Genomic DNA, 22,854 nt, shown 5'->3' with positions numbered 1-22,854 from the left:
TTCTCCATCCCAGCACCACAGCATCCCGCAGGCTCTTCTCCCGTGTTTTCTCTATCCCCTTCCCTCTTATCTCTCCCTTACTTGCTGGAACAAAGCTACTCCTGTCTTTGAAACTTGAGTACTAATTTGGCTGTCTGTTTATTGTTTTAGTTTTTGTTTGCTGTTCCAGCTTCCTCTATTCACACCACCAAAGTGTTCCCTTCTATCCTAAGTGGTTAGTTACCAAGCATTTTCCAATGAAAGTTTTCCCCCAATAGGAATTCCAGAGCCAGCAGGTAAAATAATCAACTTTTTACTTCTATTACAGAATGCAAATATGATCATTTTACTCTCCTGCTTAATAACTTGTATGTGGCTTTCCATTGCCTTTAGAATTAAGCTTCCAACTTTTTTAGAAGGTCTATAAAGTTTTCCATGAAGTAGCCCCCACTATTGGCCATTCTAATGTTACTTTGGTTTCTCAAAAGCATTGTGCTTTTTCCAACCCCAGGTCTTCATATACAATGTTCTTCATTGATCCTGTTCTTTCTCCAACTCACCATCAGGCCGACTTTTAATCACCCTTAGGCTTCAGCTTAAACAGCACTTATGTAGGTTAGATCCTCCTGCGAGATGCTCTTTGATCAGCATGTACTTCTTAACAGAGCTTCTCCCACTTGTAATTATTTCATTACCTAAAATAATTTATTTTCTCTCTTTTGCTAAAGACTCCAACCACCACAAGGACAGGAACCAGATTTCTTTTCTTAATCCTCATATTCTCAGCAGCAAGCATAGAGCAGACACTCAATTTTTAAAAATTACCTGAAGGTAAACGTTTGGCAAAGTATGTGTGTGAAGTATTGCACTTCATCTCCCGTAACTTCTGGGCTTTAATTTATCCTGTATACAGGGACCAGTCTTCTGGGAGAATCACAACACAGATGGTAGAGGGCACAGGAAACTGTTTGCTTTAATGTTCTGACTATTTTGTTGCTGCTGATGTTAACAGCTCAACAAGGAGGGGAGTTAGAGGGCAGTGCTTACAAAAGGTCACAAAGGCCCCACCTAAATATGCTGTGAACTTGGCAAGTAGGCGCTCTTGTAAGCTATCATCAGGATTTAATTAACTGGTGTCACAGTTGGAGAGACACTTCATGCCTATGGGGAAATTTGACTGAACTCATCCATTCTAAAATAAATAATTAGCAACACCATCCTTCACACTGTCTTCCAATAAGTGGGACGGCTCCATTTTTACAAGCATCTTTCTGAGGCAAAATCATTTTCAAACTATAAATACTAGTAAGGATAAAAAAAGGAAGATGGAGAATAATAAATTCCGGCAAAATTATGTTTGTCAGTGCTTCATTTTATGAAAATGAAGTTTCACAGGCAAAATTAACCTGTCAGGAACCACTATTTTTGTAACAAATTAAGCCAGAAGAATGTTTCATATTTTTAGAATTTGCCCGATCATCGAGCCATTGAGAACAAATCTATTTTGTGGCTTCCTGGGTTGTGGGCCCACCTCCTCCTCCATCCAGCACAGCTTCCAGGTTTCTAACCTTCTCAGCACAGTTGGCCCTAAAACTGTTCCCATGGTAACCTTCAGCCAAACAGGGCCATTGAGAACAAATCTATTTTGTGGCTTCCTGGGTTGTGGGCCCACCTCCTCCTCCATCCAGCACAGCTTCCAGGTCTCTAACCTTCTCAGCACAGTTGGCCCTAAAACTGTTCCCATGGTAACCTTCAGCCAAACAGGTTAGCTCAGGCTGTCATGCACAGGCATAATAGAAAAGGAAATACCAGCTGCTTTTGTTCTCAATCCCACAAAGAGAAGTAATACTGCTTGCTAAATAAATAGACTGAAAGTCAGAATGGTTATTGAACCATATATGAATCGTGGCATTAGGGTCCTGAAAAAGATACAGCTTCTAAAATGTTCATGTCCCAAGGAAAATCGTTGAGAAAACAGATCAGATATTCTGTAGTAACAATTAGCTATTGTGTTTGGAAGATCTACTAACTATTGGGTCCTGGGATAAAAAATTTACTTGTCATTTTGATTGTTCTCCTTCCCCCAAAAAAATCTGTCATAATATGTTTTGGTATTCCCATAATCTACCTGAGATAACTGAGGCTCATAGAATTAAAAGGAGAGACTACCACTTAAATGGGATTTGAACCCAGGTCCGCATGTCTCCAATATTTCTGCATTTTTTTTTTAGTGACACTAATTTTTGAGCATCCATCAAGCATATTTAGAAGAATAAGTCACAATTTGTGCTGAGGGAGTTTGCCACCAATTAAGTACAGACAGGAAATTTGAGAAATCATTTTGGCACTAGAATCTTACAATCTGGGAACTGTGGTATAATAGAGTCACAAAATTCATAGTTAGAATTGCCTGGAGTGCCAGCTCCTACATTTTAATAGAGTAGCCTTGAGAAACCCATCTAATTTCTTTGAGCCTCAATATCATCAGCTGTGAATTGAAATAATAATTTAATGGAATGTATGGGGGACCTAATGAGAAAATGCATTTGAAAGTGCTCTATAAAGTATAAAATGTGATACATGGCTATTATTATCCTACATATCACATAAAATCTTGGCACATCTCTTTAGCATAACAGTTTCTTTTTACTTAAAATGCCAGGTTGAATTTTTTCCTCGAGGATGTTTTGTTTAATCTCTCCAAACTTAAGAGTTCTGCAGAGCTTCCACCCTGAGTACATACGGGTAGTCAGGAAGTAATTACTGAATTATTACGTATAACAAATTGTCATTTTACACATACACACACACATATGGCAACTCGATAAGGAAATATCATTTGTACCTATTTTAAATTAATGCTTAATGGGTAAAAGAATTTAGTTGTCATTTTGTACTCCAGTTGAGCAAAGCGAATACAGCAGGATCGGAAACCGAAGGGCCAAAGACAAGCAATTCTCAAGGAAATAACGGTGCGACAAAGTCAAGAGCTGTAATCTGGCATCCTCCAGGCTGAGACTGACCTGCACATGTGTTCTCTTCGGCCAGCATAGCTTGTTTTTGTTGTAATTGTGCTTTCTAATGATGCTCCCAGACAATGCATGAACCTTCCAGCTTGCTACCTACTCTACCACTTCTATCCTCTTATACACGGCTGCTTCTTGTCCTTGTATTACCTGCCCAACATTTGAGTTTGGAGCCCCTTTACCAAATAAAAGGCAAATGAGATGAGGCCTCTGTGTTCTGAAATCATACAGGCAAAAGTGAATGTATCTGAGCAGGTAGAACATGAAAGGCACGGCTGCTGTGAACTTGGGCTCAGGTACCAGATCCCGCATGAGTAGAGAACTGACACGCTGTACCTAAAAAGATACATTTAGGACACGTGTAAAGAAGTCTGGCATTACACAGCAGACTGTAAATAACATCATCATTCTAATTATCATCATTGCTATGATTATTGGTCAGATGCAGTTCTAGGAAGGGCAAAGGCACATAAAACCTACCTTCCTCTTTACTCCCAAATAGAGTGTATCCCCAGTGACCTGCTCAGTTCCTGATACAAAGTTGTTACTCAAAATATATCTGAAGAATGACTGAATAAATCATGAATGATTAGAGAGGCCATTCCTAGCCTTGAGGTCAACATCAAAATTCTCTTCTGACAATTTCTGAAGTACAGTTGTGAATAATTCTGGGAAAGTGTCAGAAGGAGCCCTGGGAGGGCAGTTCTGGAATTTTGATCTTCCTGAGGAACTGAATGGAAAGACTTTCTAGCTGGAAGAAGTTTCCTGGGAGCTGGACAGGGTGTAAAATGTATGAATTACGTAATGTGTGCAGAGAATCATGGCTGTAAGTGCTATGTACGCAGCAGACATCTTTAATATTACTGTTTAAAAGAGCTGAGCATCCTATTGCTTCTTATGTGGTAACCTTGCACAGCAGAATTTTTCTAAGTGTTCTCTCTAAAATGCACATCATAAGTCTAGTCTTTGGTTGGGTTTCCTGCTGGAGCACTGGTAATGTTGTGGACGTGTGTCACCAGGCAGCTTTGGTGCAGCCAGCTCTGGCTCAGACTCTTGCCATGTCTCTCTTGAACCATTGCAACAACCTCCTTTTTACATTCAGTCCATGCAAATTAAGAACCTAAGTAGCACACAGTATGCCAAGTGCTGGGATTCAAAACACAGTCCAGCTTTCTAGGAGCTTTAGTTTAGTGCTGGTCAGCAGTTGTTCATTCATGAAATGCTTAGTGAATGGAAAATTTGCATTACAAATAAATTTTCAAATTAACTGACGGTTGATGGGAAAATCCTTCTTCTTTTAACCTACTGAAATATTTGCCAAAATGTGCTACCTGTTCTACAAAATGGGCTTCTTCTTCTATTTTTTACACTAACATATTTTACAATTTACTTGGAATCTCAGAATTTTTGTATCTGAAACTAATTATTCTTATTAATAAATTTTATTGTTCATAAATATAGATAGAAAAGATATAGGATATTGGATTCATTCTCTGAAATTTTCATTTTGGGGAGAAAATATTTATTATTTGTTTTCTTTTCCTTATTATTCACCTTAAATGCATAGTAGTTTTTAGTACATAAGAGAAAAGCCTCTTAACTAAAATATAGACAGATCAAGCACTGAATATCCAAATCCCATAGCATCGGAATCTGGCTATTCTTATTGGTTACAGAAGCTAATTTCTAACTCAGGAAAGAATAAGTTTATAAACATCAAATTCATAATTATTAAGAATTTTTTGCTTTATGTTTTAGCAGCAAATAACTGAAGGGGGTTGCAATAATAAAAAGAGGAATAAATAGTCAATTTTGTAAAGTGTTTAAGAAATATATGTCTAATGTGCCATGATGCTTCATAGACAGTGAAATCTTCCAGAGAAAGGGATAATCTTCCAAATGCTAACGACAGCTTTGGGGATGATTGTACCAGCCATGAAAATAAGCATTGGCCCATGTGCTCCCAGGTTGCCGAAAATAAATCAGAGTAAGCTAATCAGATTCAGTCAGTGGGACTAATGAGAAGGAGGCTGCGGGCCAAGTGAGATCTAGGCAGTGAGCCTGAAAGAAATGTCATCTGTGCTACTGCTTTTTGCCTAAGCCTTTCCTGGAATCTATGTTCAGAAGAAAATTCTGAATGTGTGCTGCAGACATGCAATACCTGCTACGAAGTGGAGCAAGAAGCAATAGTCAAAAGTAATAGAAATGGACCTCATAAACTCAGGCGAGGCCAATGCTATTTATTGGGTGACTGTAAAAATATTTAAAACTATCTTTTTTGAGACTGGGCAACAGTATTGCTTGACTCTGCAGTAAAAATATTTTCCCCCAAATTTTCTTTACATAACAAAATTTAATATTTATTCCTCTTATCCAACATTTTCATTTCACACTTGGGAGAGCAGTGGTGCAGATGTCACACAGCTAATTGGTGTCAGAATGAAGTCTAGGATCCACATCTCCTTCTGCCTCTTGGTATTTATCATTCCTGAACTAGAGGTTAGCTACCCGAGGTGGCAAAAGGGGCCTCGGGGCTTGGCTTCAGCAAGGAAAAGGAAGCTCGGGAGCCTGTAACACCTTCTCTAGCCAGTCCTGGGTGACAGAAGCTACTGGAGGCACAGTGGGGAGCACTAAAGAGGAGAAAAACACAGGCTGAGTCTCTAAGGACAAGGAAGAGGACTGGCCAGAGACAGGTACCAGTCAGAAATCCTAGGAAGTCTTCCACCGTCCCTGATAGATACAGCAACTATTACATATCAATCCTCTAATCTGGACTAGACTTTGCACTGAGCATTTTAAATGTTTTTTTTTTTTTTTTGCTCCTTACAACAATCCTCAGAAATAAGTGTTATTATCCCATTGTACCCAGAGAGATTAAATAATCTGCTAAGAGCACAGCAATAGGTTTGGAATCGGGGGACCGAGTTTATAGTCCTGCTCTGCAGCGTGTTGCTTGGGAGAGCTTGAGGAAGTCCAAGAATCTCTTAACTTCATCTTCTTGATTTATAAAATAGGGTTAATCCTGTAACTCATGGGATTTTTGTGAGAATTAAATGTCTTTTTTAAAAATGCTAATATTATAAACTCTGAGAATACTAGTTGTACTTCAAAAGTTGTGTGTTTTAGTTTAGTTTTGAGTCACTCGGTAACCTTTACATTATAGAGGTTCTATAAACATTTGTTCAACTAACTTCAAAACACTACAATATTCTGTAATTATGTTCACTGGATGTTTTATTCGCAGGACATTGGAGAGCTATCCACTTATTCATTCAACAACAAGCAAACATTAGCTGAGTGTCAGCTTGGCATCTGGCACCCTGCTAGGTGTTAGCAGTAAGCAAATGAGTAAGACAGGAAACTTGAGCTCTGGGAGTTCAGACTCTAGTGGGCGAGGCGCCCTCGAATACACAGTCATAACACGATCTGAAGTATTCTTGGTTACTTTGAAAACAGTCCAGCTGGCACCTGTTTTGCTGCCTGTCTGGAATTCCACTTTAGATTGCGCCCTCTTCTTTTGGAGTGTTGATTCTTTCCAACTCTAAAGCTCCTGATGAGGGTTGCTCATTGGTCCCCCACTCCCAGGTCTGAGCAGGCACTTTGACTTGGTCTGGGTGAATCAGAGTACCCAGTCCCTCCCCTATGAGGCACATGTGGACTAAGCCAGGACAACCAAAATGCTTCTTCTGAAATTTCATAACTGGAATTAGTGAAAAGAGCTCTTTTTCCTCTACGGTTTCAAGTATGTATGGATGCAAGCTGGAGAAGTGAGTGTCTGTAATTTCTGCTCCTCAAAGATAGTTGCTTGAGGTAGAGGCCCTGATTGGGTCTGAAGCCCTGGCCACAGCCATCCTAAGGCCCAGGCATTGTGCAGTTTGGCGATATGAGTGAATAAATCCCTCTATTGCTTAAGCTGTTTGAGCTGAACTTGCAAAATTTGCAACCCAAGGTCCTGGCCAATACAAGAGAACTGTTCAGTGCTATGAATATGCAGATAAGAAAGCCATTAATTCTGCTTCTGCAGATGGGTATGAGGAAGGTCTCAGGGAGGAAGTAATGTTTGAAAGATGTTCAGGAGTTCGTCAGGGGAACACAGGTCAGAAAAGTCATTTGCTGAAGTGGTAAGAGGATCCACAGTCTTCTGCAGTGGTTAGACAGTGGCAGGATGTTCAGAGCAGAGGGCTTGTAGCCCAAGTCCAAGATGCACCTTGCTAAGGAGTTTGGATATTTTTTAGGCCCAAGGAAATCGTGAACTATTTTTGAAGTGGTAAGAGGATCCACAGTCTTCTGCAGTGGTTAGACAGTGGCAGGATGTTCAGAGCAGAGGGCAAGATGCACCTTGCTAAGGAGTTTGGATATTTTTTAGGCCCAAGGAAATCGTGAACTATTTTAATGCAGAAAAGTGATATGATTAGGTCACAGTTTAGAAAGACCTATCAATTCACATGAGTGCTGTTACTCTTGCCTTTTCTCATCCCCGAGTCTTTCCTCACCAATGAGGACACTCCTAGTACCCCATATCACACCCTGTTAAGTTTGTCTATAGAGAATTCTAAGGAAATCAGGAGAAACAGAAGAGAAGAAAAGGAAAATTTTGTAGGCAGAGAGGTTTGACGAGAGAAGGATGCTAGGCTAAGGGAAAAACAGAATGGTAAATGTGTTGCTGGAAACCTTAGGTACAATAGTTATTTCAACTCTAGTTTTGGCTGCTGCTGCTGCTGTTGCGCTGTTTTAGTGCTGGGTTTTCCATCAAAAGGATGCCAACACTGATGACTTTTCCTTGAGAAGAAGGGGAGGTGATGAGCAGGAGAGGCTGAAGCCCACCTTCACGTAACTCGCTTTCCCCGCCTGATCCCAGTGACGCTTCCACCGTGAGGCCGCAGCAGGAGCTAGAGAGGGCTCTTCGTTTTGCCTAGGAAATGCATTTTATTTCTACACTAAAGCAAGCTGGCGGTGCTAGAAGAAGAATTGGTGCCCCCAATGGAGAAAGGATCCAGCTCGTAGGGCTGGCAGCAGGAAGGGGATGGGAGCTTTAAGGAGGAGCAGGAGTTAGCCCTCAAAATGCGAGGGGGAAGGAGGTGGCAAGAACAGGTGTACCCTTGGGCCCCCATGAAGACAGGAGTGAACGACTTCACTAGGACTGTCAGGTGCCCCAGCTGCACCTTGAGGCTGTCAAGCAGGAGCACAAAGTGTGCCAATAGCCTCTGAGGCACAATCAGAGAGGTGGAAGGGATCACACCCACTCTTGAGGCCTGGCACCTCTGGGTGCCTGGGCATCTCTTGCATATCTGTAAACCACCAGCACACTTTACTTTGGTCAACAAATGCTCCTCCCGTGCACAGCACCAAGGCTTGCTCCTGGGATGGCCATTGGCACTTCCCTGCTCCACTGAGCAAGGGACAACCACAGCCCAGCTGCTCCATGCTTCTGATGGCCAAGAAAATTGTTCACAACACTCGCAGTCTATTTTGTGCACCTGCTATTGATTCTTTACCCTCTCGGGACACTGACAGAGCAAAGTTGGAGGGCATGGGTACAAGATTGGAGTGTACTTGGGGCATAAAGTGTTAATGATGCAATAGCTCTAGATGTGGCATAGGAGGCTAGGGTGTGTCAGTGATTGTCAGCTAGTAGGTAAGAAAAAGTAGAAGGGGAAAGAGATCAAGCATCTACGGTAGCAATCCAGAACTTTTTAGTTGTGTTCAGAATGATACTGACAGTTGCTTGAATTATAAGTAGAATTCTATTAATTTCAAGTCTTAGTCAGTAAAATGCCGTGGTTGACATCAACTTTCTTTAAAAATGTTCTCCAGGTGAATAAGCCTGGCTTAGTCAGGACTTAAGGTACATTTGGTGTCAGTACTAACCTATGTTATACAGGTAATAATCTAATATCAATTTTTCTTTTTAATGATTAGGAACATTTGTATATGTGTATTTGATTTGGGCATGAAGAAGTGAAGAGAAGCAGTTGAAGACCTTTGTTCTCTCTCTTGGCAAAAAAGGACCAATGGGCTCAGGACACAACCACAGGCAAAAGGAGGATAAAGAAGCTTGTTGTTAAATTGAATGTTCTTCAAATACATATCTTTCTTCCACTGTCCCCTACTCCAGGGAGGAACAGAAGACCCCACCCCCTCTGTTGGACTGAATCACAGACCCCTCTGACCTGTCCTGTGCAGATCGTGAGACAAGTAGTTGAAAAAAGATTCTAGAAGCTGATGGCAGGGTAGACATGCTTTATTCTGATGTGCACTCTGCTGCCAGCAGTTCAGAGCCATCATCTTTTATACCAAAATCGCACACTAGTGGGTCGTGAGACAAGTAGTTGAAAAAAGATTCTAGAAGCTGATGGCAGGGTAGACATGCTTTATTCTGACGTGCACTCTGCTGCCAGCAGTTCAGAGCCATCATCTTTTATACCAAAATCGCACACTAGTGGCAACGAGCTAAGGAGTACATGGGCTCACGTGCACAGTTACACTACTCTTACATAATTGTTTGCAATGGATGTGCTGAATCACACCCAGCTGGATATGAGGCTAGGGGGCCTGACTATAATGCGTCCATTTTCCTCACACCCTCCATTCTAGGGATTTCACGTGTAAGGCCTGAAATGGTGAGGATGAAGTAAAAAGAATACTATTTGCAAAGGGGAAGAAGCTATCAGTTGCTATCTTAGCTTTCAGACATCCCCATCCCAAGGCCCTTTTTGCTCCTTTAGATAAAACCCCCAGGAATCAATTCAAGTGTAGAACAAGCCTTTCCTCTAGAGGAGCCCTCAAACGCCAACATGGAATAGGAAGCTCCTAGATTAACAAGAAGAGGGAGAAAATGGATGGCATCTCAGACCCTGGCAGGGGAGGGGATCTGCCCCTCCATTACCCTGCAGTCAGCCAGCCAGCCACCAGCCTTTACGTTGGCTTTTTCCTTTTCTATTTCCCTGTCCTTCCCTATTTCATACAGAGCCTCTCTCACCTCCACTGGAGGCACTTGGTTCCTTGACCTTCCATTCCTTCTCTTCTAACCTTCCTATGGAAGGAGTGGAGAGAGGAGAGAGGTTTTAGGTCATCTTCTAGGTCAGGGCAACTTGTCCTCTGAAGGCGAACCTTGAAGGGAAGTGCTCCAAGTTCTGGCCCAGATAGGGGCAGGTTTCTTCCCCCAGAACAGCAACAAGGCAGGCAGATAGTCCAGTTCCAGAACACAGTGATCTTGATGGGTGATGCCATCAGAACTGAGTAGCAAGGAAGAAGATTTCAGGGGCCAAAGCCTGGGGCACATCTGGTACTGGTCTCACCCTGATGGTGGAAGACCACCCCTGCGCTAACCTCCCTTCAGAGGAGCGTGCCCATCACCACACAGCAATCTTGTTCACTGTAGCTGTGTGTGCAGAGGAACAAGAGGTCTTCTCCAGGTCCTGGTGCAGAGGCAGCACTCTACTTGGGCTCTGGTTATTTTGAAATTCCTTTTGGTTGCATGGCTTCATTCTTCAGGACACCATCTAGGACTGAAGAACTGAGGACAAACCAAATGTATCACGGCTATATTGCAAGGATTCTCTTGATTTAAAAAAGGGGGGGAGGGTGGCTTTGTGATTAAACAACCCAGAACTATATTCAGTTCTAGAATTTCCCTTTTCTTTTTTTTAAAAGTTTGTAGTTCTCTGGTGAGATTTTCTGCCTTTTCATTTATTATGAGCATCCTTTTTAACATTATTAAGCATAGTTATAATATCTGATTAAAAGTACTTATTTGCTCTATTCAACATGTGGATTATCTCAGAGGTGGTCTTTGTTGATTGTCTTTTCTCTTGAAAATTTGTCACAAAATTTTCTTGGTTCTTTGTATACTGACTAATTTTGGACTATTTCTTAAATATTGTGAATATGGTCATGTGTCATTTAACAATGGGAATACATTCTGAGAAATGCATCACTAGGAGATTTTGTCATTGTGCAAACATCATAGAGTGCAATTACACAAACTTAGATGATATATAGCCTACTACACAACTAGACTATACAGTTCCACCACCGTCGTACATGCAGTCCATCGTTAACCAAAATAGCATTATGTGGTGCGTGACAGTATTATGTTGTGGAGACTGCAGATACTAATATGTTTTTCTAATGAAATTAATATTTTTGTCTTAGCAGGAAATTCACTTGGTTGGGTGCAAACTACACACTCTTGTGAGCTGCAGCTCAAACCTTAGGACAGTTCTTTTAGCTTCAACTGGGCTGCTTGTAGTCTGCCCTGCACACGCATGGCTCAAGGGTCAGACTGAGGTTTTGGCAGAGATTAGGGGCCCCTCTCTCTGGCGCCCTTCTCTTCAGGATTCTCCACTCCCTTTCCATAGTCTTGATTGACCAGATTCTGTCATCTTTTGTATCCAGCCAGAAAGTCTATGAGAGTTTGTCAGAGTTTTAGCCGTCTCACATGGTGCTGAGTGCAGGCTCTGTCCTCTGGCTATAAACTGAGATAGGTGATAGATAGATAGATAGATAGATAGATAGATAGATAGATAGATAGATAGATGATAGATAAAGTGATTGATAGATAAACAAAAATAACTCATTCTGTGCCAGTACCTTCTCTCAAGTGTCAGCTTCCCTCCAGTCTTTCTGCCTTTGTTCATGTTGCAGTCTTTGGTCAGTGGTTTGTTATTTTGTCAAAAGTGTATGGTCATTATCTGCTAGAGGGACAGCCAAGTAGGAGTTCACATGGTCATAACTGAAGCAGAATTTGCAGAAACTTATTCCAAAAGAAGGTAATGGGGAAGGGAAAGAGGAGGTAATATTTGTGAGTTCCGCGTATGTGCCATCACATTAAATGCTTTCCCTGTACTTCTCTGTTTTCTTCTGTTTTATGCTTCTCACCTAAACAATGAAATGCTCTTATGAACTTTATACTCGCCTCACAGTTCCACCTGGACCACTGGCTGTATAGAATGGCTCACATTTTATCTTTGTTCCCAGAAATGCATTACTCTGTTGTCAGAAATCTGCCCACGTCTCTGAGAAGGAGAGACAATGTAGACAAAGGGATATTGTAAAATTCATGGTGATGATCTCATGTCACAGAAATCTGCCTAGGACCACCCACATCAAGAAGCACCTAGCAGGTGCCAGGCATTAGTCTTGGAGCTGGAAATAAGATATAGTCTCTGACCTTAGAGGGCTTATGGTCTAGTACGGTCAGAATACCAGAAACACAATTTAGTCTATTATATGGTAAGAGAGAATTAAATTTCTATTAATGTCAGATATTCTTTGTAAGTGCTAGGACCCATAAAAACTAGACTTCTTAAAAAAATATGAAAAAAATTATCAATACACTTTTAGGTTTATAAAGCCTTTCTTAGGGTACTGGTGTGTATCTTGTGCTTGATTTGGTTGCTGACAATATGTGAGGTTGCAAAATCAATAACTAGATTAATTCTTAAAAGGTGGACACCCTCATATACTTAATGCAATCAGCAATTTTTTCATTCACTTAACAGATACTTAGCAGTTATGAGCTGTGTGACAGACTTAGTGTTAGGAAAATAAGTCAAGAGGAGAAGACAGGCAGACATGTGGATTAATAATGGAGCTAATTTTTTGAACTTGTGAGCTTGGGCAAGTGACTTGATCTTTCTGATCCTCAATTTTCTCAGCTACCAAATATGATTGAAAATAATAATACCTATCTCATGTGGTCATTTTTAATATTAAATGAGATGATTGTAGTTACAAAGTGTCTGGCATAGTACCTGGATCGCTGTAGATCCTTTACAAGTTTTGGCAATTTTTTGGTCTCACTGTTATAGAAGAGAAATCTGAGGCTCAGAGCAGTAAAATAACTTACTGGTCCAAGATAGCACATACCCAGAAGATAAATTAAAAACAAAGTAGAAAGTGATACAAAGTACATGAGTCTTTTTTGAAACCAGTGGGAAAGATTTACTCTGCCTATGGAGTCTGGGACAGAGTTAAGAAGGAATAATTAAACCAACTGCACAAATCGTTTTTCAAATATTGTCCATAAACATTTATCTGGACACTTGCAGCAAAGTTTTCAGTCCACCCAGTGCTGTCCTTCTCATAGATGCCTGCACATCTTCAGTCTGGTCCCTTCTTCACCATCTTAGCTTCTCTTATTAAGGGCTGGTTAATCTTTAAGAAAGAGGATTATCACAGGTTTCTCAGTCCTACTACTTTTTTTTTCAGAACTGACAGGTGAGAGAGAAAATAATTGCTTTGATGCATTCTCCTAGAATTTTCCTAGGAGTACATTAGCATTACTCCCTCTAGAGTAAAAAGAGTATTTCTTCAAACCACGTAACTTCTCCAGCATAGCTGAATCCAAGGACTTCCCTGGAACTTGAGTGTCAGGATGAATTCCATTCATTATTTACTCATTCATGTGATGTTTATTTTGTGTTGATTACATGACGCAATCTATAAACTGGAAGCAGCTTTTCAGTAGAGAAGAATCCTCAAAATAAAACCCTAAGAAGATCATTAGTCATAAGAGGGATAATCTCTCTCTTTCTGATTGTCTTTTTGTAACTGAAGTATCTACGTAACTCTATTTTAAGAAATAACTTTATCACAAAAGTTTAAGAAAAATTATCTCAGTATAATTTTATTGCTAATAATCTGAATTTGACCTCTATCTGCTTTTTTTCTCTTTTCTTAAACAGAATGCTACAACTTTCCATGCAACTGTCCAAGACGATAATAGCATCGTCATCTCTTTAGAAGCTTCGGATGTCATCAGTCCAGCATCTGTGTATGTTGTGAAGATAACTGGTGAATCCAAAAATTATTTCTTTGAATTTGAGGAATTCAACAGCACTTTGCCTCCTCCTGTTATCTTTAAAGCCAGTTATCATGGCCTTTATTATATAATTACTTTGGTAGTGGTGAATGGAAACGTGGTTACCAAGCCATCCAGATCAATCACGGTGTTGACAAGTAAGCATCATGTGTACTATTGTCCTCTGTGTTTCTTCTTTGAGTGTATTCTCATGAGTCTGTAATTGAAAGAAAGTCAGCCTAGAATGGCAAAATCACTCTCCTTGAAGTCAAGTGACACAGATTCAAAGTTCCACATTATATTAAGAATACAGGTTCTTGCCAAAGTGTGATTGTGTTTACTGTTTGCCTTTCATTAAACAAAAATCTGTTTTAAGCCAGAAAAAAGGAAACCTCAATGAAGTAATATATTTTGAGACTGAATGATAATTTTAGATTCACAATTGGACAATGTAATTTTCTGCTATATACTTAATAGTGTGATCATAACTTGTCTATTTTTTTCTACATGTATTCTCATATTAAGCGATTTGGTTTTTGTTTTTTGGTTTTGTATTTTGAGACTGAATGATAATTTTAGATTCACAATTGGACAATGTAATTTTCTGCTATATACTTAATAGTGTGATCATAATTTGTCTATTTTTTTCTACATGTATTCTCATATTAAGCGATTTGGTTTTTGTTTTTTGGTTTTTTTTTCCTTTTTGTCTTTTTTACTGACCAGTAACGGGATCGCAACCCTCGGTGTCGCGCCCGTACCGGGGACCAGCAACGGGATCGCAACCCTCGGTGTTGCGCCCGCACCGTGCTCAGCCAGTGAGCGGGAACCGGTCTCCACATGGGATCCGAACCCTTGGCGGGAGCGCCACCGAGCTCCCAAGCGGTGCACTCTCCAGTGCGCCACCGGGCCAGCCCGCAATTTGGTTTTTGAGACAATAAATTTATACTCATATTTAGCCTGCTCAAACTTAATTATACATTTTTAGCTGAGAGAGAGACAAAGATATGTTTATTTGTCATTTGCTATTTTTCACCTCACCCTCAAAATAGTCTTGACTTCCACTGTCCCCCCCAAAAAAAATGCCAAGAAAAAAAAATCACTGGCATTTGAACCCTCAGTAGTCCAAGTCTTGTATTAATGCTGATATTAGGAAGTTTTTAGGAGTGGTTTTAGCTATATGTGAATTTCACTCTACTCTCTAACATTAATATCCAATCTCAAAGGAAGATGCAATTCTACTGTATATCTTGAAGTATAGAAGAAAAGCCTATATCTGTAAGATAGTAGAGTTTATCACTACAGCAATTTAATGGTTCAGTGAAGTTCTTTTTGCTCATATTCTTCAGTGCAAGTTTTCCAAGAACTGCAATTTTTTAAATGCCAGCTATGTGTGATCATTCTGGCCACAATTAAGGAAAAGGACATAGTGATATTGTCTGTTAGGATAAAAGGAGAGAGAAGTAATAAGAAGCAAGAACTCAGAACCAAGCTAGAGGGCATATTTTTAACATGTCTGTCAAAAATTAATTAAAGGCTCCATTGGCAGGGTCCCAGGATCAGTACTGAGTCTTAAAAACTGGGAATGGCACAGATCCAAGACCTTCAAGGTTTATAGACATAATGAACACATCTAGGAATGAGTTGAGTTAAAGGAAAAACTTACCTGGTAAAATATTGTCTTCAGTAAGTTCTAGAAAAAGGTGAATTACAAGTCAGATTCAGGCAGCAGGCTAGCATATAATACAAGCTCTTTGAAATCAGAAGCTCTGCCTTACTTATCTTTATAATATTATGAACACCTCTCCCAAGCCTCACACTTAATAGGTGATCCATAAATGTTAGTTCAATTTAGTTGAGCAAGTAATGGGAGAAAACCAGGAAAAAAGACCAAAAACAAAACAAGAAAGAACATAGAACTGTAGTGATTTGCTGACTGAGCATATATTAGCACACACTCTGCTATTCCTAATCAGACAAAGCTGGAGGATTCAGTTCTTTATCTGATTATTCATGTACAAATTAGATAAGTAAATGCTAAAAAATTTCTGGAATGTCTCATTGATATTTTAGCACTTGCAGTGATTTCTATTCAAAATATCTTCCTTTTTCCTTTGTGATTCCTTCTTTGACATGTGGGCTTAGAAATGGGTTAAATGCCCAAAAATCTGAAAATTTTTCATAGATTTTTACTGACTTCTAGGTAAATGCTGTTGTGATCGGAGAACATATTTTGTGTGATTGTAATTACTTGGAAACTGTTGAGCTTTGTTTTATGACATGGTCTATCTTGCTGGGTATTTTTGTTGGGTGAAGTTTCAATAAACATTAGTTAGGTAAAGTTGGTTACTTAAGTCTGCTGTATCCTGACCGATCTTCTGTTTCTTGTTCTAATAATGACTGATAGAGGATTATGAAAGTCTCTCCAGCCAGAGCCGTGGACTTATCTTTCTCCTTTCACTTCTTTTAGTTTATGCTTCACATATTTTGAAGCTCCGTTGTCATGTTATTAGGTGCAAACACTTTTAGGATGGCTAAATCTTCCTGATGAACTGACCCTTCTACGTACATGCAATGCCTCTCTTTATCCCAAGTAACATGCCTTGTGTTGAAGTCTTTTTGTCTGATAGTAAAATAGCACTTTCAGTTTTCTTTTGTTAAGTGTTTGCATGACATACTCGTTCCCTTTTACTTTCAGCCTACTTATGTCTTTGCATGTAAAAGAGTTTCCTGTACGCAGCATAGAGGTGGATCTTGCTTTTTTTCTCCTCTGAAGATTTCTGCCTTTTAATTGGAGTGTTTATACCAGCACTATTCAATAAAAATAGAATTTTAAACACATATGTAATGTTAAATTTTACACATTTAAAAACTTTTGAAATTAATTTTAATGCATGGTTTTTAAACACATTACATTAAAATATAATTATTTCAACATAAAATCAATATAAAAATTTGCACATCATTTTTTTACTTTTAAACCTATATTAATTAAAATTCAATAAAATTTAAAATTCTGTTCCTCAGCAAATATAATTATTTCAACATAAAATCAATATAAAAATTTGCACATCATTTTTTACTTTTAAACCTATATTAATTAAAATTCAATAAAATTTAAAATTCTGTTCCTCAGCTGCACTAGCCTCATTTTAAGTCATCAATAGCCATATGTGGCTACTGGCTACCAATTTAGACAGTGCAGGCCTAGACTATTTATAGATAATGTAATTATTGATATGATTGAATTTAAATTTACCAGATTGCTAGTCTGCTAATTGGGGAGGGAAGTCAATCTCGTCAATTGTTGAACTGGGTTTAAGTATTAGACACCTTAAGTTCATCACAGATTCCAGATTCTTCCAGGGGTAGGCTGCCAGGAGTGGTAGACAGGATTTCTCAGAGTTCCGGTTCTACCCCTCGTGGTCAGCAAGGCCTGAACACTGCACCACAGAAGGGGTCCCCCAGCAATAGACTGCTGCTGCTGTTTACACAGTGTAAGTTTTTGGTGGGAACAGGGGAGGTTCTTTGTTCTCCTGATCCAGCCTCAGGCTCAGGCAAAACTTGTGGTCTTAGGTGGGGCTCGTCAACATTCCTACCCCTCACTTTACACCGACAGCCCACTTCTACCTTATATCTGTTGGTCAGAGAGTTTGCTTCTTCTCCAGTGGTAACAGAACTCTGCTTTGTGCAGGATCAGGGACCCAAGAGAACTTCTGCCCTGCTCCCAGTAACAGGCATCCTTTGTCTTTACCCATCCCTCGGAAGGGGAGATCTTTTCTGAGAACTGAGAAGGAAAGATTTTTTTCTACCCCTCTCCAATACCTTAAAGCCTCTGCTTTGTATTCAAGAAAGGTCCAGGGAAGTAAGTTTTCCTGCTGGCCTCTTAGTGGCCGCGATTATCATCTGTATGCCTGTGCCCCTAAGAAGGAGACTCTTTCCAGTCCCCTGCCCTGCCCCCAACATTTCTCATGGGCACCTGGTGGAGGCCCAGGGAAACAGCTAGACAGCATGGACTCCCAATCATTCTAAACCAGGCTGTTCTAGAATTTTTGGATGATGGAAATATTCAATCCAGTAACCACTAATTTTTAATTTTATTTAATTTTAATTCATTTTAAATTTAATTTAAATAGCACATGTGGTAGTGACTACCATTTTGGACAGAGCAGTTTTAAACTGTCATTCAGACCATACTCAGCCTTTATGAATTCATTAACATCTTAACTGCTTTTTTCTTACCTGCTTAACAGGTGGTCTCCACTTCCTGCCATGCTCTGCCAAAGGTGAAACAGTGTGTCCTTTCTCTCCTCATTATCCCAGATTTCAGAAGCAATAATAGGTTCAGAATATAAGAACTGGGGATTAGTGCACAAACATTTCTGTGACATTAGGCATGATGTGGCATTAGGTGATATTCGGGTTTCAGCTTCCTCCTTTATAAAAGGAGTTAAAGTACATGATGACTAGGATCACCTTTGAGCTCTAAAACTACCAGTATTTGTCATTTAATAGTATATTTTTGCCTTCTTTATTTTTCTCATGGAATGCTTTTTTTTTTTTAAGTTTAGAAAACATTTGTAGTGTCTGCCCACAGAGTTGACACGTTGCTCTTGAGAATAAAAGAGTACATTTGTTACAGTCATTTATCGTGTGTTAGGTGCTTGTCTTGGTGAAATAAACAAGGACAAAGCAATTGGCCCTAAGGCAGTTCTTTGATATTTTTTGCTGTAGTTGTTCTGAGTCTGGCACTCTCAGAGAAAACTGAGAAATAAAGAATAAATTCAGCACAACCTAGTCATTTGGCCAGTTCGGAAGAGTTTCACAGCTCTTAGGCTCTGACATTTGATTAATATTTACTTCATTGAGAATCTTCCATGTATTGCCTGCACTTCAGAAGGAAGGGGTAGTTTCTCAGTAGATAAAATAATACCTGGAAACAACTACTTAGAAATTGGGGAAATGTTGTATACACCCAGCTGTCTCCTGTGTCAGTAAAGTTCTAGAGGTAGTGGCTGTAAACAATGCAGAACACACATGGAGACAAATATACTATTCTATACAAATCTATCACAAATAAAAGTAATCTCTGAGTTTTAATTTTATTTATTGGATATATTCTCTGTGTCATATCCTAGGTGCCAGAGAAGTAAATATAAAAATACTTGTAATCAAAGATATTGCACTACAGTAAAAAAAAAAAAAAAGACAAATAAAAAACCATTAAAAAACGTATGATAAATGCCGTAAGAGAATTACATAAGAGAGAGTGCCTCACCTTTCTAGGGAACACTTGGAAGTTGCCACAGAAGAAACAGTCATTGAAAAATAAATGAAAATAGTGCAAAAGAATAAAGAATGGAAAGTGTTACAGTTGGAGGCAGAAAGAATGGAGGTGTGCATAGCATAGCACGCCCAGTGAGCTGTAAGAAGTTAAGACAGCGAGCGTCAGGTGTTCCAGAAAATAGCAGGATAGGTGCCTAGAAATGTTGGGAAGAACTTTAAGGACCTTGCAAAAGAGTTTAGAACTTAACCTGTAAGTGAGGAGCAATGATGACAGGTCAAAGAAATGACATACGAAGATGTGATTGGGGGAAGCTCCCTCTTGCAGCAGAGGTGCAAGCCACAGGATCCTGAATTCTGCATTGAAATGGACAAATGAGCAAGCAGGTATTTGGGGTAGTGGCTCAAAGCATGAGCTTTAGAGTCAAAGAAATCTGGCTACTATATGTGTAACCTTGAGAAAATAATTACGTTCTCTAAATCTTAGCTTTCAAAACTATAATCTATTCCAGGGTTAGCAATATTTATTCTATAAAGACCTAGATAGTAAAAACATCATGCTTTGCGAGCCATACGGTCCGTATTGAGACCATTCTACTCTGCTGTTGAAACACAAAAGCAGCCACAGGCAATAAATAAATGAGCATGGCTGTGTTCTAATAAAACTTTATTTATAGACACCAAAATTGGAATTTTGCATAATTTTAATATGTCATGAAATACTATTCTTCTTTGAATTTTTGTCAGCCATTTAAAAACATAAAAGCCATTTTTAGCTCGAAAGTCATACAAAAACAAGTAGCAGTGCAGATTTGGTTTGTGGGCTGTAGTTTGCTGATTTGATCTGCTATATAATTATAATATACCATATTGGAATAATTATAATACCTATAATGGTAGGGTGTCCTAGAATGTAAATATTTTGTAATGTAAAAAGACTTTTTAACAAAGTGTGTAGCACATGGTATAAGATCAATAAATATAAGCAGTACGAATGGCATGAAGTAGAAGATTACTCAAGGCATCAGGAGCAAAGGAGAATTGAAGCAGACTGAGCAGGGAAGTGTCAGTGAGGTGGGGGTGGCTGGCTAAGACAGAGACTCTGACTAAAGTGACAGTCTCAGGTAGCCTGCAGGCTTGATTAGAAGCTCTGAGCAGAAAGGAATAAGAAAAATTAAGATGAGGCTGGAGGCAGGGAGAATAATTTAGAAAGCTGTTGAAATGTTCCAGGAAAGAAATAATGAGGACATGAGCTAAGGCAGTGGGTGTGATGGTCACCATCCCTCCTGGACCGTGGGTGGCTGCTGCTGCCAGCCCCCCAGAAGTGTCAGGTTGGAGCTCAAATTATCTAAGCACAGAGCAGTAGCTCTGGCTTGGGACAGAATCAGTCCCTTTTCCCAACACCTGCTGTCAGAAGCAAGGGTGCAGCCTCAGGTCTCTCTCCCTCAAAAGAATATGTCACAAGAGGCACATTCTTGGGTTGGTCACATCAGAAGCAAAGGTTACTGATCACTGACCCAATTACTTCTTTAGTTTTTAGCCCAGCAAAGCAGAACAATCTCAGATAGAAGCACCTTTTAGCAGTTAGCAGGTACTAACAAACACAGGGCTACCTTTGTTTTCTTTGAGCAGTATTTGCTGTACATTTGCTTTTGTTTCTTTGTCTCCTCTCTGAGAGAATCACATCCAGAACTTTAAAACATATCTTTCATGATCTGCCATAAATGGTTCAACAATAATTAAGGAACAAAGTATTCTCCAATTTGAACATGAGTTTTCATTATGTGGGACACCTAACGAGGGAAAAAGTGACCATATTAAATGTCATATCTTTTATTTTTGTCAAAAAAAATGGGAGTTTAATGTTAGGATTTGTAGTCAAAATATTTCAGTGATTTCCTGCTGTGTCATATACTTTTTGCTCCTACAACAAAGCAAAAAGAAAACCAGAAGTACATTGCCAGGCTCAAAAACAAGAGAGTTGTCTCTGTGAAGTGAAACAAAACAGAAACTCGAAGTGAAGATGTGGGCTGAGGTAACGGGCCCTCTGTGCTCTGCATCTGGGAAAGGCAGTGTTGAGTTTGGGCCCCTGTAGAGTAAGAAGGACTGAAATGCTCCACACTGGACAGGGCACAGAGCCAGGCTCTCTGCTTACAGCAAACATTCTTCCTTTTCAAGAACAACAACAACGGGGCCGGCCCAGTGGCGCACTGCTACAGTGCGCCGCTTGGGAGCGGGGCGGCGCTCCCGCCGAGGGTTCGGGTCCCACATACAGACCGGCTGCTCACTGGCTGAGCGAGGTGCAGGCGCAACACCAAGGGTTGCGATCCCGTTGCCGGTCACAAAAAAAGACAAAAAGGAAAAAAAAAAAAAAGAACAACAACAACAACAACAAAAATGCGTATATACAGACCTGGGTATGCGGGGGCCACATGTTTGTTTTACCACCAGGGACCATGCCTGGTTACCCTCCAACTCAGTGAATGAATCTGTGAAAGCCACTATATCATCCACAATATCAGGAACTCCCAAATAACATTACATGCCCTGTTTTAGACTGGCAGCTCTGGTGGGCTGGGAGGAGGCAATGGCTTACCTGTCTCAAAAGCAAGGGGTAAGCGAGAAATGCGGGATGAACAAGCATAAAATGAGCCTAGAGCTTGTCTTTCAAAGCCCAGGAGGAAACCTATGCTAAAAATGATCGACATCTAAACAAGTGTAACATTTCAGACTATATCTTGAATAGCAGTCTAACAAAAATTTGCAGTATGTTTATGATCTTCAAAGACATAAATGTAAGAATAGCATTCATTTTAAAAGATCAGGAATAATGAAACAAAAACTGGCAGAAATAAAATAAAAACACATAGAATAAACATAAAATAAAACTTTTAGAAATGAAAAATAAAATCATTTAAATTAATTTAAAGCTTTAATTGGTCATACTAGGTAAAATTAATTTAGTTGATTAAATTTAAAGTTAACCTATTGAAAAACTTCAATGATGGGATAAATTCTATGCTGGTGAGTTAAAGAGAGTTAGTAAGTTTGAAGATAATACTGCTCAGTGCCCCATAATTTAGCACAGTGAGACAATTCACAGCATGGACGTGGGAGAGGCTCTAACTAAGGAGGCTTTAGAGTTCAAGAAAAAGAGAGTGGAGGAAATGTTGGGCACAATATTTGAAGAGATAACTATGAGGTTTTCCAAGACTTGAATGACATGAATCCACAGATTGACAGAGCATTCCCAGTACCTAGTAGGGTAACTCAAAAATAACTTAAATATATGATGCTGAAACTGCTGATTATCAAGGCTAGATAAAAATAAATATGTAAGCTTGAAACATGCCAGAGAAAAACACATAGTCTCTACAAAAGAGTATTAGACTGACAGAAGTCTTCTCTCCTGCAATAATTGGTGCAAAGAGACAACAAAGCAGTATCTTCAAAGTCCTAAGGGAAAATCTGTCTACCTAGAATTTTATATCCAGCTTCCTCAAGAATAAACTGCATCAAAGTTAAAGATAAAATAAAGACATTTTTCTAATGTACAAAGCCTAAGATAATTTAACACCCAGAACTCTAAATTTAAAAACTGTTGATATATTTCAGCAAGAAAAAAGGCGAATACAGAAAGAAGGCACAGAACACAATAAAAAAAAATGACAGTAGGAATGTGGTATATGAAAAAGATTGTATTACAGATTGGCAGGAGAAGATGGGGAAAAAAACACAAAATAAGCAAAAGAATCAAACAAT

The 22,854-nt window shown here is 39.5% G+C and overlaps 1 protein-coding gene across 1 annotated transcript in view; it reads left to right on the top strand.

Annotated features, from left to right (window-relative positions):
• Positions 1 to 22,854, top strand: part of PTPRO (protein tyrosine phosphatase, receptor type, O) — a gene marked incomplete at its 5' end in the record, with an annotated part of 159,856 nt that overhangs the window by 20,398 nt on the left and 116,604 nt on the right. The window contains one exon of the mRNA XM_008586534.1: positions 13,694 to 13,967. Coding sequence (XP_008584756.1) covers positions 13,694 to 13,967 — 274 coding nt within the window. The remainder of the gene's footprint in view (positions 1 to 13,693; positions 13,968 to 22,854) is intronic.

Source organism: Galeopterus variegatus, unplaced genomic scaffold (assembly GCF_000696425.1).
Source record: "Galeopterus variegatus unplaced genomic scaffold, G_variegatus-3.0.2 Scaffold4013, whole genome shotgun sequence".
NCBI classification, from domain to species: domain Eukaryota; kingdom Metazoa; phylum Chordata; class Mammalia; order Dermoptera; family Cynocephalidae; genus Galeopterus; species Galeopterus variegatus.
The sequence above is the reverse complement of the archived record's forward strand: the minus strand, read 5'-3'. Positions and strand labels throughout refer to the sequence as shown.